Genomic DNA, 17,191 nt, shown 5'->3' with positions numbered 1-17,191 from the left:
TCTCATGGTCTCTGTGACCTAGATACTCAAAGCTGCTGTAGATGTGTCTGCAGAACAGATGTCTGATGAACAGAGCCGAGGCTAAGCTAAGATAACTGTTTGTGTAAACCTCATAAGGAGGCCTTCGATCTATCTATGTTTCACTGTGTCTCTGACCTGTTCTTCCTCTTAGTCTTCTGGCTACAGCAGAGAGACTCTGCATCACCTTCTACTCTGTTATTAAACAGAGAACATGTGTTGAAGCACTTCCTCCTGAAGCTGTCAGATATCATGTGGACATTGTGAAGACTGGTTGGGATGATCATGGCAGCACTCTGTGCAGACAGATGTGATGTTGTGTTGCTCCTCCATGATCATGTTCTATAAACTATCTCAACGTAAGTCATCGGTGTCTCTGAGTCTTCTTCATCTCTCCTGCACCTGTTCAACAACAGGTGGAGAGTCGGGCTCATATCTCCAGCTGCTTCTGTCACACTCAACTCAACTCTTTCATCATGTCTTGACCTCACTGTGTGTTTCTGCTCTGTCTCCATCCTCCATCCGTTTGCTCTGATTTGGTAATCCATTCTGACCTTTAGTCTGGATAAAATGCTGCTTCTGGGTGTTTCAGATGTTCAGGCAGAGATCTGGTTGTTCAGGATGTTTGGATCCAGGATGATATAAATATCCTACAGTAGGCTTCACTTCTCACAGGAAGTTACCAAGATGTTCATTACGCTTAAACTCTTCCTGAAAACAGCCAGAAAACCTGCTGTAAATCCACAACTACCAACAAAGCATTTCTCAAAGTCTAGTTTCAGTTCAACATTAGAACCTTTTTGTAAACTTGTTTAAAAAACAGGGGAAACCACGAGAAGAGAGAGGAAACGAGGAGAACATGCACACTTCCCCTTTGATAAGAAGCCATCTCTAGTCACATCCAGTGAGGTCGCCACTTTGTCTTGTTTTCTTTGTCTCCTTTTTCAGACAGCAGGAACAGAACCAGCATGGACGACTGATTCATAGCTCTCGCAGAAACAGTGAAACGGCATGAACAAGGTAAGAGCCACATGGAGAATGACATGAGTCTTGACATGTTGGGAGTAAATAGTGCTGCTCAGCTTGATGAAGGCAACAGGACAGAGATCAGCAGATAACAAGGAGGTTGACAATAACAGCCAAGTTTTCACTGAAGAAATCAGGACTGCTGACTTTGTTTGGGTCACTACTCTACTTCATAAAGAAGACAACCACGGTGAGCAGAGCTCGCTATGTGAAAGGATGCCATCACAACCGGATGAAGAGAAACTAGTTTTTAAATCAGGAGCGTTTTCCTGAAAAGTTTCTGTTCTACAAGTTAAATTCAGCCATTGAAAGTCAGGAAAATGCATTTCCAGCTAATAGCAAGAGTTTTTTTTTTCTTCACCAGTATGAATCCTTGTAATTAGAAGTATTTATTTCAGTAACTAAAGCTCTAGAAAAATACACATTTAATCCTGTTCACATACTAAAAAAACAAAACAGGATGGTACAAACATGTTATTTTATTTCTCCTGTCCACCTGCTTAGAAACGTGATGATAATCAGTTAATGTTGTTTTATTGATGAACATGTGCTGCCTGCCTGTGTGGACCTACCTGTCCTGTCAGCTGTAGCAGTCATGGCCTCTCTGAGGACAAAGACCTCAAACTAACTCTGCTCCTGTGTGTCCTGGTGACAGGTGAGGAGACCTGCTGGCTGCTGACACCTGCTGGTTCACATTGGAACTGAGTCCGGTCTGCACAGGAGCTGTTTGAGGCTCCTCAGGTAGCAGCACACGTAACGCGTCACTGCATTCATCAGTCATCCTTCAGTCAAGACTCACTTTGATTTTCATGATATATTTCTGTCCTTTGTTAATGAATAATCTACTCATGGAGTTTGGTTTTCACTTGTTGTGTGGAAGCTTTCAGGTGTGTTTAAACTGTCATATTGTCTCTCTGTCAAAGCCACAGAGCTCTCAGTTCTCACAGGAAGTGAGCTGGTTTAGGTGCACTGACTGAAGCTTGGTGTGAAATGTTAAACTCACATCCGTCAGTGACACAATGGGACAAACATCAACACAATGGCTGCTCGGTGAGTACAATCTGATGAGCAAAGTATGATGGAAAGGTCGGATTAGGATGAACTGACATTTAAAAATCAATAAATGTTGACTGATAAAATAAAAGAAGAAGAGAAAGGAGATGTTTAGCAGTTGAATCGATTTAGAAGGTGGTTTCCATTTCAGAGCAGGAAGTAACATCATCTTAACTCGGCTGTGATATTCTGATAACTGAACCCTCGATGATGACTGATATCAGATCAATAATGACCTGAGATCCCAGAGCATCAGAATCTGACCAGCTTCTCTCCAGCAGGAGCTTTAATGACCTTATAATCATGCGCTTCTTCATCAAGTATCAATAAGTGAAAGGTAAGGAGCACGTGGAGCACGAGGCTCTGCAGAAACATGTATTTAACATGTACAGGTGTGATGTTAGTATCCACACACACATACACTTCATCTCCTCGTTGGATGGCTCTCTGTGTCTCTGTGTGAAATCTAAAACCTCACACCAACATGTCTCTCCTCCCTTCAGGTCTGACCATGATGCTTTGCTGCATGGCCACCCGAGGTTAGTGAATGTCGCCTCTGACAGCAACCGCCTGCTAACTAATGAGAGGAAAGTTACAGAGAAAACTCCTCTTTCAACCAAATCATGACTTCTGAAGGAAAACAGTTCTTACTGGAGGTGTAATGATCGTCTCTTGATACCTGAACTTTGTACCGACACTCTGTATGTTAAACTACTGATGAGCTGTTGTTTATTGATCCTGGATGCTAAAATCTGTTAGTTTCATGCAGGTGTATGAAGTAACCAGGTCCTGTTTCTAATGAGTGAAAGATGTGGCATCAGATCGGTGCATCGACTGTCGTACTTCCTGATACTTATTCCAGCAGTTTAGGGATCATCAGAGGTGTTCCAACATGTTAGACAAACTGTAGAAACTATGGAGCTCCAACAGTCTGCAAACAAGAAACATGTTCATGTTGTTTTAAACGTCACGCTGCCTCTCAGCTCGACATTCAGTTCTGATGTTAATAAAATCATTTCCCTCCAGCCTCTCTGAAGATCAGTCCTCACAGATCTCAGCTGTTTAAAGGACAGTCCATCTCTCTGAGGTGTGAGGAGGACGACAGCTCTGATGGATGGACGGTGACGAGGAACAAGACTGAAGGAAAGGTGTCTCAGTGTGGAGATTACTGGGGAGAACCAGCTGCTTCTTCATGTACCATCAGCTACATCGTCCCCTGGGACAGTGGAGTTTACTGGTGTGAGTCCACAGACGGAGCAGCCAGTACCAGCATCAACATCACTGTCACTGGTAAGATGAGGAAGAGGAGTTGCCCCTGAATTCAACCAGCCCCTCACCGGGTCAGATACAGCAGCCTGGTCAGCAGCTCCATCCCTCTCAGTGTTGTGATGACTCCTCTAGTCCCACTTCTTGAAGCGCCCTGTAGTGCAAGTAACAAGAAAGGCTTCATGTCCCCTCAGAGTTGCCGTAGACAAGAGTTGTTGTTAATATGTGGGGAGAGGAAATGTGAACCCAGGACACGGTTAAACTTGTGACAGCAGTGCTACTTTTCCTGCTGTTTCTCCCAGTCATGACGTTTTTATACACAGTTTTCGTAGCTTAGCCTCCTCGGCTAGTTGGCCAACGTTGTTTTATGCACATGAGGCTGAACAAAGCTAAATTACAGACATGTGGTGCTGAGACGAGGCTTTTAAACCTGACACAGGATGTATGTCGGTGGTAACTGGAGATAGGGTTAGCAGCGGCCACTACAGTGGTGCGCTAATTCACAACTGCTGCCTTACAACAACATTGAGGGGACATACTGCCTCAGTGTCATATGACATTTGGCAGACATCGCTCAAACCTAGTGAGAACATACACAAAGTAACTGATATCACGTACGTTACATCCTTATTTCAACCCAAAGTGCATAAAGCTAACATTAATAACAGTCTAAAGTCATGATGTGTCATAATGTGTGAAGTGCTTGTCAGCACAAAGTCAGACTGGACGTTGTATATTATGTATTATTGCTTACTGACTGGAGGAAGTAGGGCATCAGAGTTTGAAGCTTAACCTCCAGATTCCACCAGGCCCGTCTCTGCTGCGTTTCAATGGCGTTACAGTCGCCAAAGCTGATTACAGTCGTTCAAGACAAAACACAGAGCTGACTGAGTCGGACAGGAAGTTACACATAGAAGAAAAGACTTAATGCAGCCAGTTAATTTCAAAATAAGATACTAAATGAATAACATGTTTGTCTGTGTGTTGAGGTGGAGCAGTGATCCTGCAGAGTCCTGTCCTCCCTGTGATGGAGGGAGATGATGTCACTCTCACCTGTACAACAGAGACCTCCAACCTCTCAGCTGCTTTCTATAAAGATGGCTCCTTCATCAGGACTGAGCCTACAGGTCACATGACCATCCACCATGTTTCCAGGTCTGATGAAGGACTCTACAAGTGTAACACCATCAGTGATGGAGAGTCTCCACCCAGCTGGATCTCTGTCACAGGTCAGGAGGTTCCCTGTAGACCCGTTTCCACCCAGCAGTCCGCTTCAGTTCAGTTCAGTTCAGTTCAGTTCTTTACAAAACTGTTTGAGTTCTGTTTTTTCATCACAGAAGGTTCAAAAAGTTATTTACTTACATTTACATTTAAGGCATTTAGCAGCATAGTCATGGAATTGGGGTTGATGACACACACTGGGCCCTGGTAGTCACCCGGCTCCATAATATAACTGGCAAAAATACAAGAATTTCATGCATCGGCCTACAATGGGAAAATGGTTCAATCTGGTGAAATACATCAAAAATGTCAAATATAACTACTTTTCTTCAAAATGGCATGCTGACATTACAGAATGCATGGTTTTATACTGTAATGGCAGTGAGATTAAAAAATGTGGTTTTAATGGAAGTCAATGGGGCATTTTTGGCCACGAAGGTGGTTAGAGGGAGTATTTGTTACTACATAAAATATACTAATGCAATCAAATCAATTTTGTTGGTAATCTTTGATATATCAAAGACTCTAATCACCACCAAAGCCCCATCAGCCTACTACTTAATATATGGAAAATAATACATTTTTTGTGGGTTTTTCATAGATAATTATAATATAACTGGCATTTAAAGGGTTAAAATCCTGAAAATTAATGAATATTTGATTATTTTGATCAGGTATGTATGAGTATTTTATGGCAGATTTTGTGTGTGTACATTTTTGCCACGAAGGTGGTTAGAGGAAGTTTTTTTAAGGAGGGCACAAGGGTTAATTAAGTTTAGTTTAACAGGCGCACAGATGAAAACAATCACCACGCCGGAGGTAATTAAAAAAGCATCTTCAGGGAACAATCAAACTGAACTGGGGGATTTTACAAGTGAAATAAAATTTTAAGAACTGAAGGTGTACAGGGGGGCGGGGCTTCTATGGGTTCAGTAAAGATCAACCAGATATAAAGAAACAAATGAAAATCTGCAGGAGTCCGGCTGACTTTATGCTCTCTGAACTCGGCCTGAGAATAATCACAGTTTCACTCAGTAGAATGAAACCTTGTGGTTACTAAGGGCTGAGGTCTACAGTGTGTCAGGGATAGACCTGAGGGCTGTGCCACACCTCTCTTACTAGATTCCACTGGATGCATGTCTGTAGTGTACGGTTTTGCTCCATCATCCGTCGCCTGGCAACCCCATCAACTCTATTTTGAGTCCGGCAAAGCGCAGCACTGCTGGACAGCAAGAGGAGGAGTTCCTGCGATAATTACGTAATCATGCACAACCACAGTTATGGGTATACGTTATAAACACAACAACAGAAAGTGTTCCCAACCGAAGGATCAGAAGAAGAGCTTGTATTTTTCTTTCTTTTGAGGTTTTAGTGCTGTTTTATTTTGAAACTTAACTGGATGTTATTTTGTTGTTTCGGTGTGTGACTTCCTGTCTGCTCTGTGCTGGATTCGGCTGAAGTGATGCTCAATGCTCCGGCTTCCAGCAGGAATACAAGTCATCCAGAGTCGGACCAAAAATGGATCTGGTGGACTCTAACCATCAGGCCTCGTCACTCCACATTTTAATTATGATATGAAACAAAGCAGTCTGCAGTCTGCACCAGATGCTGACAGTGTGAAGCATTGAGTGACTCAGCCTGTACTGAAATTACAGCCAACACTAAAGTAAAAACCTTCAGATGCTTTAATGCAGACTGAAGGTTAATGACATCTACAGGTATCAACTTTATTAACACAGTGATATGCAAACTCATACACCAAGGAGGTACAAATGAATCAAAATCTATCACTAATTGTGATAAATAAACTTGATCACACAATAAGATATCAGATCTAGAGGTGGTGATACAGAACTGCAGGTAGTTTGGGTCAATATTCACTGTCTGACACTAAGAAAGATTAGAAATGATGAAGTTATCAACTAGAAATAACAAGATGTGGAGTAACAAATGAATTAATATCAGACAAACTCATCTCCCATCCACAGTGGGTAATGTTACAGAAGGCTCCCACATTAGGCCTTAAAGCCAACTGAACACATATGATGATAGTATGATGAGGTGTAAAGTGTTCTCAGGTCAAACAGCTTCAAGCAGTCGGCCTGTTGACTGATCTTTGTCTCCTGGATATAACAAACAGAGGAAACATTCAAATTCTTAACGTATGTCAGCAGCTCCAGGTGACATTAAACAGCCTCCAGGTGTCACATGACACACAGCAGGACAGGATGCTGCTAGCCATCACTACACCTTTATTCTATATTCTGTATTTGATTACAACAATTAACGAATGGTTGCATGAACATGTGTGAACTTATCAACATCCTCCACCCAGATAACATTCAGAGGGAAACGATGCACAAGGAAAGATAAAGACACAAATATACACATACTGTCCAATACTCATTAATCAAACATCACATAACTAATGAAGCAATGATAATAATAATACATGTACATGTGTATATATACACACTAACTAATGACTGATGATCTATTCTCAGTGTTTCAGGGGCCTGAAGCAGTGGAAGCTGCTCTCTGGGTCACTGACATGTACTGAAACCAGCAGGAGAGCGGAGCTGAAAGGAGTCTGGTCCAACATCAAGTTATCAGAACCTCCAGCATCAGTCTGACTGAGGACAGCTCGTCATATCAACGTCAACCTGTCAGCTGAGCCTGAACATCGTGTCTCATCTTCTCCAGCTTCATAAAGTCCAACATATCTCTGGTCCGCTGTACAAATGTTGGAGGATGAGTGATTGTAGCTGAAGCCAGAGCGAGCATGCAGCTGTCGCTCACAACATGTTGGGACTGTGGTGAAGTGAGAGCCCAGATCCAGATCCAGCTGTGTTAGTTTGACCTGGTGTTGGCAGTAAGAGGACGGTTAGATCAGCTACAGAACACAGAGGTTCCACTGAGGGCCTGTCCATGAATATTATAAATATGGTTCATCAGATTATAGCAGGTCATGTGACCCAGAGACTCCAGATCCATGCTGGGTCGTTTCACTGCTCTTGATAATTAGGACACACGTCTATGATATGGATTTTAGTGCTCGTCATATCTTATATGGATATTTGTTATCAAGTCAGCATTTTTCTCTCAGAAGCTTCCAGATCACTCAAAATGCAACAAAAGTCTTCTTATTGACTGAGACACAGCTCTGTTTATTGATTATAGCTCCTCATGTTTTTATCATTAACACTTTATTTTTATAATGTGAGCTGAGCCGGGATGAGCCCCGTCCACTGAGCTGTCAGTCTACAAATGTAGCGTCTGTGATTGGGAGGAACCAGAATCCAATAAAAAGAGGTGTGTCTCATCCAACCAGGACTGAGTTTGATTCAAGAGGTCACATGACCTGGATGCTGCTGAAGAAGCTGCAGCTGATATCTGTTTCAATATTTCTGCTGCCGTCCTTCTCAGATGTAGTTTGTGAAACAGCTGCAGCTCTTGATACAGTCCAACATCATGGAGACAGTGAGATATTAACTGACATTAAGAAACACAAGGAGACAAGTTAACTGGAGGCCGACATCAGCCCTCAGCACCTACTGAACAAATATGATGACGTGTGAAATGTTCAAACAGCTTCCAGCAGTCGGCCTGTTGACTGAAGCTCTGTCTCCTGAAAAACATTACAATTCTTAACATAAGTCAACAGCTCCATGTAAATACACGTGAGACCAGTTAAGAGACGACACGTAGTGTAACAGGACGTTGGTCCTGATCACGACACCGTGTTTGTTTCAGTCCTGTCACGTGTTGCCTTTGCAGGAGATGAGAAATGTTTCCAGTTAAAATTGAGTTCAGTGGATTCAAACCAACTTGTATAAAGAAAATCTTTGTGCGTTCTTCCTCTGTAATATTCAGGGAGATGAAGGTTCAGTCAGCAGTTTGACTGCAGCAGTACTCTGAGTATGTTTCTTCATTAGACTTCAGGTCACATCGCTCACACAGTAGAAACATCTCTTCTCTTGGTTTGTCATGTATGCAGGATGTACATGCACACTGGTTAACCAGCTGGCATTCAGGGCGACACAACAGCGGCGTCCCTTGAATGCTGGGCCAATAGAATCAGGCCATTATCAGGTCTAGTGTTTTGTAGCCCCCCATGTGGCCAGCCATTTGGTTATAATGACCCACCTGGAAAACAGTTTCCCGGTGGCTTTTTGGTACCAGCAACCACTAACCTACTAAACACATGCCAATCCATGCCCAACATTATGGGATGCATCAGACGGGAGCTGACCGCAGTCTTAATGCTATGCTTTTTCTGTCCATGTCCAATTTCCACTGGCACCACATGGTAGCTGTGAATATCCCCATGCACGAACCTAATATGCACCTAGGATGCATCCACCAAAACTCCGGGGTAGAACCAGGTTCAGGTGGATTATAGACTGCATACACTGGGTAATTTCCAGTATATCAATGAACATCAATGAACAGCCTGAATCCACCATTGCCTGATGTATACCCCCTTAAATCCTTACCGGATCCCTGTATGTCCCCCTGGACCAGGGAAGTGTGTAGGTGGGTCAGTGAACCGGATCACCTAGTCGACATCCATGTGTGGGTGCTCCCGGCTGAAGCGTCCGGGCGGCCCGCACCTCCAGAACACCTGCTCCGGTGCTTGAGGAACCCCCTGTGGGTTGAGAGCAGCGCCTGTAGTGGCTGGAACCTGTGATGAAGAGAAAGCACAGGGAGAATTAGAGCGGAGCGAAGGGGAGGGCCGAGTGGGTGTGTGGTGTGGGCCAGGGGCTGCGGGCAGTACAGAACCAACGCCTGTGGTCCCCGGAGGAGAAGCCCATCCTGTCAAAGAGGGCTTTCTTTACGTCCTGGAAGTTCCCCTAAGCAGAAGCCGGCAGGCCGAGGGCTGCAGTCTGGGCCTCCCCGACAGTGAGGGGAGCAGCTGCACGTTCACCGCTGTCGACTTCAACATCTTGGGAAAACTCTGGGGGTCGTCCTCCGCAGCCAGTTTGTGCAGCACGACACCTGAGAGCAAGTGAGTAGAGGGAGATGGTGCCCCTGCCCCCGACTGAGTCAGCAGCAACTGCAGCGGCCGGATCTGCTTGTGGAGCGCCTCCAACTGCTGTCTATTCAGCACTGCCTGCTCCCGGTGCATCGCCGCAATCTCCCCAGCATCTGGCCCAGTGCCGTAATCGGCTGCAGATGCTGCGGCTCCGCCATCCTGTGCACCAGCCCGCCTAGTCACGTTGGGCGCCAGTGTAGCCTTTTCCGTGCTACCGTGAGTCCTCTTTGCAAGCACCAAGTTCTGGACTTTAGCCTCTTTTATTGCTCAAACCACCTCAGACACAGTAAGGGGGGTCTCGTCCTGCAGCTCCCCATGTGCTCTCCTGAGCATCTCCCCTCTGAGGTCCAGCATGCTGCTGCATATAAAGCCGCAACTCCACCACGCTTACCTCCACAGGCCTGATGTGATATTGTTTCATTTTAGAGCATTTATCAGACTCCTCTGTCCAGAGCGACTTAAAGTAATTCATGCATACACTGATGGTGGTGGCTGCCATGCAAGGTGCCGACCAGCACGGCAGAAGCAGTTTGGGGTTCAGTATCTTGCCCAAAGACAGTTTCACATGCAGACCAGAGGAATCGAACCAGAAACCTTCTGATAACAAGATGCTGGCTCTGCCCCTGAGCCACAGCTGCCCAGGTTAGTGGTTTCCCAAAATCCCTGGCTGGGCCGCTTGTTAAAATGTCCTTTGAGGTGATTTTCCTTGTACTGATACCATTTTATGTTTACTGATCACATCTGAGACGTTTTGTGTTATATAATCTTGATTATGCTTTACACCATGTAACTTTCATGCCTGTTTGCAGGTTGTAAACTGCATGAAACAGAACTTCCACACAGCTGTAAGTTACCTGAAGCAAGTCAGAATTAATTAGGCTCATGCAATCGTTCACTTACTGAAGTTAGCAAGGTTGTTGATTTTTCATCACCACCTCATGTGTGATTATATCAGCCTGTGTTGTGTCTTGTGGCACTAATGTCTATCCCGGAGAACAGGAAGACAGCGCTCACTGCATTAATGCTTATTGATATGCTGGAGGAAGAAACACAACCCACTGAAAAGAAAGATCAATAAATCCATCAATAAATGAATAAATAGCTGTTTGTTGCCATCTTGTGACATTTGTATGAAACTGTAGCTTGATGTATGATTGTGTGTGATGTTGGACAGGCAGTTAGTTGGACACTTGGTTAGAAGTCATCCTTGATTTGAAGGCTTTATATAATAATAATAATAATAATAGATTTAATTTATATAGCGTCTTACAGGGTACCCAAGGACACTTAACAAAGTGGAAATAACATATATGAAAACAAACAAAACAAAGAATAAATGGAGCGCCTGTCAGTCAGTACAGAGGGAACAGCCGCACAGACGCCAATACCGCCGTCTACACCGCAGGGAACAGCATCCTTGGTCTAGATGTGAACTTGCATCTGGAGGCTCCGTGCACACAGCAGGGGGCGACACAGGAGACCCAGAGATCCAGCCCCAGCTACAGAGACCGGGGCGAAGCGACAGCAGAAGTCCAGGAGCTCCAGCGCTGAACAACCACAGACCCCACCAGCAACGGCAGAGCAGCGACCATCCAACATCACCGCGAGCTGGGAGAGACCACAGCAGCAGAGGAGAGTAACAACGGAGCCAGCTGGTGAATAACCCCAAGGTTGTGGTGGAGGGAGGACCAGCGGCGCAGCGATGGACAGCCCACAGAACATCGAGTATGTCTGCTTATAAGTTAGCATTGTTATGCTAACAGCTGAGCGGTGAGACTAACAGCTGATCAGCGGAGAAAGTGAGTCCATGGAGCTAGTTCTTCAGGTGTGCAGGCTTCAAAGGTAGTAGTACAGCCTTAGGGCTTGTAAAGACAACTTGGCTTTCTTCTTTTACCAGAAAAAAAAAAGTTTTGTCACAGATCAATAAGCGGCGATATTCACGCCAGTGTCCTCTCGCATCCGGGTTGCCATGGAGATATGGTGTTATGCTCACTGACCAGGTGACACACAGACACTTTATCAAGACTCTTTCATGACACTTTGGTTTTTACTCTAACTGATGCTGTTTGAAATGTGCCTGAAGGACAATATCTGTAATAAAAGCTATTTAAATGTGTCATTTTTAATCACTGTCAAAAGTACAAGAACACAAAAGCAACGATGTTCCAGTAACAAGAAGAAACCAACATCATCAGACACTGAGACATGCACTGTCTGACATTAAGAAAGATTAGAAATGATGAAGTTATCAACTAGAAATAACAAGGTGTGGAGTAACAAATGAATTATTATCAGACAAACTCATCTCCCATCCACAGTGGGTAATGTTACAGAAGGCTCCCACATTAGGCCTTAAAGCCAACTGAACACATATGATGACAGTATGATGAGGTGTAAAGTGTTCTCAGGTCAAACAGCCTCCAACAGTCGGCCTGTTGACTGATCTTTGTCTCCTGGATATAACAAACGGAGGAAACATTAAAATTCTTAACGTATGTCAGCAGCTCCAGGTGACATTAAACAGCCTCCAGGTGTCACATGACACACAGCAGGACAGGATGCTGCTAACCATCACTACACCTTTATTCTATATTCTGTATTTGATTGAAACAATTAACGAATGGTTGCATGAACATGTGTGAACTTATTAACATCCTCCACCCAGATAACATTCAGAGGGAAACGATGCACAAGGAAAGATAAAGACACAAATATACACATACTGTCCAATACTCATTAATCAAACATCACATAACTAATGAAATAATAATGATAATACATGTACATGTGTATATACACACACTAACTAATGACTGATGATCTGTCCTCAGTGTTTCAGGGGCCTGAAGCAGTGGAAGCTGCTCTCTGGGTCGCTGACATGTACTGAAACCAGCAGGAGAGCGGAGCTGAAAGGGGTCTGGTCCAACATCAAGCTATCAGAACCTCCAGCATCAGTCTGACTGAGGACAGCTCGTCATATCAACGTCAACCTGTCAGCTGAGCCTAAACATCGTGTCTCACCTTCTCCAGCTTCATAAAGTCCAACATATCTCTGGTCCGCTGTACAAATGTTGGAGGATGAGTGATTGTAGCTGAAGCCAGAGCGAGCATGCAGCTGTCGCTCACAACATGTTGGGACTGGGTGAAGTGAGAGTCCAGATCCAGATCCAGCATATTTTATATGAAAATTTGTTATCAAGTCAGCATTTTTCTTTCAGAAGCTTCCAGATCACTTAAAATGCCATAAAAGTCTTCTTATTGACTGAGACACAGCTCTGTTTATTGATTATAGCTCCTCATGTTTTTATCAATAACACTTTATTTTTATAATGTGAGCTGAGCCGGGATGAGCCCCGTCCACTGAGCTGTCAGTCTACAAATGTAGCGTCTGTGATTGGGAGGAACCAGAATCCCATAAAAAGAGGTGTGTCTCATCCAACCAGGACTGAGTTTGATTCAAGAGGTCACATGACCTGGAAGCTGCTGAAGAAGCTGCAGCTAATATCTAATTCTACTGTCGTCCTTCTCAGATGTAGTTTGTGAAACAGCTGCAGCTCTTGATACAGTCCAACATCATGGAGACAGTGAGACATTCACTGACATTAAGAAACACAAGAAGACAAGTTAACCTGAGGCCCGACATCAGCCCTCAGCACCTACTGAACAAATATGATGACGTGTGAAATGTTCAAACAGCTTCCAGCAGTCGGCCTGTTGACTGAAGCTCTGTCTCCTGAAAAACATTACAATTCTTAACATAAGTCAACAGCTCCATGTAAATACATGTGAGACAAGTTAAAAGACGACACGTAGCGTAACAGGACGTTGGTCCTGATCACGACACCGTGTTTGTTTCAGTCCTGTCACGTGTCGCCTTTGTAGGAGACGAGAAATGTTTCCAGTTAAACAGAGTTCAGTGGATTCAAACCAACTGGAACTTGTATAAAGAAAATCCTTCTGCTCTCTTCCTCTGTGATATTCAGGGAGATGAAGGTTCAGTCAGTAGTTTGACTGCAGCAGTACTCTGAGTATGTTTCTTCATTACACTTCAGCTCACATCGCTCACACAGTAGAAACATCTCTTCCCTTGGTTTGTCATGTATGCAGGCCGTACAGTGTTTTGTCGCCCCCCATGTGCCCAGCTTCTGGGTTATAATGAGCCACCTGGAAAACTGTGAAGGCCCCGCTGGTTCCTCTTATGCTATGCTTTTCTCACTCATGTCTAATTTCCACTGGCACCACAGGGTAGCTGTGAATATCCCCATGCACACACCTAATATGCACCGAGGATGCCTCCACCAAAGCTCCGGGTCGAACCCGGTTCAGGTGGATTATAGACTGCATACAGCATGAATCCACCATTGCCTGATGTATACCCCCTTGAATCCTTACCGGATCCCTGTATTGTTGATATTTTGAAGTTTCATCTTTACTGAATGATTTTCGGTCCCAAATCTCAGTTTTCAGCCTGCTGGGATTCTAATAATGGGTTATGGGCCCAGAAGAAGCCACACGGGTCCGGCCCTGTGGCCCACACCAGGTACTGCTGCTCTTTAACTTCAGGACTTGTTCTGAATGACTCACCTGGTCTAAATGAAGGACAGATCCTAAGATTTCTGGTCTGTTTTTAACCTGTCACAAAGATTCACTTCTCCTTTGAGACCTTGTATATGAGCAGTCATGTAGAACCAGTGAGGAAACCTTCAGAACCAGCACGTGTTGTAAACCGGTTCCTCCCTTGGATAACAGCTTCTGCCCTGCAGCTCTAAAGGGGGTTTGCATGTTGGTCACATCACCAGGTCCTGTTTGCCTTCGCCTGCGGCGGACAGGTGTCACCAGGTGTGCTGCGAGGAGAGAAGCATAAATACCTGTCGTAGAGACGCTCTCAGCATCAGACGGTCTTCAGGTGAAGACAGAAGAGAAGCTGAGAGAAGCCAACATGGTCCGACTCAGCCTCATCGTCCTCGGCCGTGAGTATCCTCTCAGATGTAGTGGAGTACATTTATACAGTCCAGTACTCTCTGACTGACTGAGTACATGTACTTAGTTACTCTCCGTGACTCCGTACGTGTCACTGACTGTCTTCCTACAGTCACAATAAAGACCTCTGATGATGTGTTACAGTGTTGTGTTACTGTGTTGTGTTACTGTGTTGTGTTACAGTGCTGTGTTACTGTGCTGTGTTACTGTGTTGTGTTACAGTGCTGTGTTACTGTGTTGTATTACAGTGTTGTGTTACAGTGCTGTGTTACTGTGCTGTGTTACTGTGTTGTGTTACAGTGCTGTGTTACTGTGTTGTGTTACAGTGCTGTGTTACTGTGTTGTGTTACAGTGCTGGCTGCAGCTTGGTGTTTCACTGGAACTACTGGTGAGTTTTTATTCTGCTCAATCATCATCATTATTTACTGTTCTGCTGCTTTTACAGCTTGTTGTTAAATGATCAGTTTATGAGTGTTAATATAAAAACATATTTAATGATAAATATATAATGTAAATGATGATGTGAAGATGTCACAGCCTCACCTGTGTGTGTTCACAGAAGGAGTGCGAGTCAGGAAACATTATAATCACATGCACTTGTCCTGCCGTGAGTCAACACACACTCGTCTTTCTGTCCTCGTCGACTACGTTCAGTTTGTAAACCTAATGAATGAATGAAGCGACGTCCTCACTGTGAGACACTTCTCTCTCCTCCAGGTCGTGGCCAGGTGATAAAGGTGGAGAAGTGTTACAAGGTCAGATCATCATGTGCTAGGGTGACCTACACCAGTGGCTCTGTGAAGTGTGTCAGCAAGGGCTGGGCTCGTATTCTAAAGAAGTAAGACAACATCCACATGATTCATGTTCCGTCTGCTTGAGGGCAACAATAACATGACTATTGTGGGATAAATGTAGAGATGAGCAGTGTGTGGTCCACCTCTGGTTCTGGTTCCTATCACATCTCCTCTCTGTTTCCAGGTGTAACAAGAAGAGGGCCTGTGGGATCTCACGTCGCATCTCCAAGGGTCCATATGCCTGTAAATACAGGTGTGTCAGGAAGCCCCGACAGAGGAGGAGGAGGTGTCACACGACACGTTTTAGGGGTCGTCACTGTCACTCAAGGAGGAGGAGGAGGAGGTGTCACAGGACACGTGCTAGGGGTCGTCACTGTCACTCAAGGAGGAGGAGGAGGAGGAGGAGGAAGTGTCACAGGACACTTTTTAGGGGTCGTCACTGTCACTAGAGGACCTGACTGTAAGTGCACACACACACACACACACACACACACACACACACACACACACACACACACACATTAAAGTAACAACTGTGTGTTATAATTGATGATTTGAAGCAGCAGTGTGTGGTTCTGGTTCTGGTTCTGGTTGTGGAGAAGAAGTCCAAACTGACAGTATTAACATTGAATATTAATGAGTAACAACACAAAGGTGGTTCCATCAGTGAATAAAGGAGCTGTTCTCAGAGGAACATCAGGTCCAGAACAGTGTGTGAAGCTCAGCTCAGCTCAGCTCAGCTCAGCAGAACAGAACCCATCAGAACATGGTTGTTGAACCCAGCTGATAATAATCCTCAGCAGCTGGTTAACACGCACACAGAGACAAAGCTTCAGTCCAAAGTGATGAACTTTATCTTTGAGGGTCCATCAGTAATGTTGTGAATGTGACAAACCACTGCTGTGTTTGTGTTCATGTTGTGTTTGTTTCTTCTGCTGTTTCTCATCGCTGCTCGTGTTTCTCTGCAGCTGAGGACCAATCAGCTGAGGCCTTTCAAACTCTGCTGTTCACGGCTGTGGACACAACGCTTTGAAGACCCGTCAGACTGATCGCAGGTCAGATCGGAGCTGAAACTGGAGATCCTCGTCCTCTGTCTGAAGTCGTGTGTTGAAATGATTCAAACGGGTTCAAACTGAAGGATTTGAAGTGAATAAAATCCAAGTTTTCCTCTGACAGCATTTGTTTTGTGTTGACTTTTATTTGTCCCTGTGCAGCTTTTATGACATTATGGATTCTTTAGAAAATAATGTACAACAGAAACAGAAAAGGCTGTTGTTTTTTGAGGAATACACCAACCAACCTCTGGTTATAGTTTATAGATGGTACCTGACTTGGTCCCCTGGAAACCAGTTGTGTCTGAATTCTCACAGTCAGAACTGAAGGCCAGTTAGCAGGTCAGTACACAGAGGCTCATCCTCAGGAGGCGATTCTGTTCCAGGCATTTCTAATGGAGACTGATTAGATATAATGTTTGCTGGTCAGTTGGAGTGAAAACAGATGCTGTCATCATCTACTCTTATAGCCAGCAGTGTAGCAAGAGGCTAACACACACACGAGTTAGCCTGTACTAATTAACTGATGATTAACGTCATTTCATTTCATTACATGCATGATCATACTCATGAAGTGCAGATGACATGGCTCCATACCTTCATCTTCTGCTCGTTTCTCCTCTTCTTCTTTTCTCTTTTTCCTGAACTGGGCACTGGATGGCTTTGACCTCTTCTAATTTATTTGTTTATTTGACTCTCAGGAATCAACACGTGACCCCAAAGAGTTCAAACTAAACCAATTCACC

General features: G+C 44.4%; 1 protein-coding gene across 1 annotated transcript; it reads left to right on the top strand.

The window, feature by feature from the left end:
• The first annotated feature begins 972 nt into the window (after positions 1 to 972).
• On the top strand, positions 973 to 9,146 carry LOC115590339 (Fc receptor-like protein 5). Its single transcript, XM_030431685.1, has 7 exons — positions 973 to 1,038; positions 1,700 to 1,785; positions 1,968 to 2,094; positions 2,601 to 2,636; positions 3,124 to 3,387; positions 4,353 to 4,607; positions 9,109 to 9,146. Exons 3-7 carry the CDS (start codon positions 2,064 to 2,066, stop codon positions 9,144 to 9,146), a joined length of 624 nt encoding a protein of 207 aa, XP_030287545.1. The 5' UTR covers positions 973 to 1,038; positions 1,700 to 1,785; positions 1,968 to 2,063.
• Positions 9,147 to 17,191: the final 8,045 nt, after the last annotated feature.

This window comes from Sparus aurata, chromosome 10 (assembly GCF_900880675.1).
Source record: "Sparus aurata chromosome 10, fSpaAur1.1, whole genome shotgun sequence".
NCBI classification, from domain to species: Eukaryota; Metazoa; Chordata; class Actinopteri; order Spariformes; family Sparidae; genus Sparus; species Sparus aurata.
The sequence above is the reverse complement of the archived record's forward strand: the minus strand, read 5'-3'. Positions and strand labels throughout refer to the sequence as shown.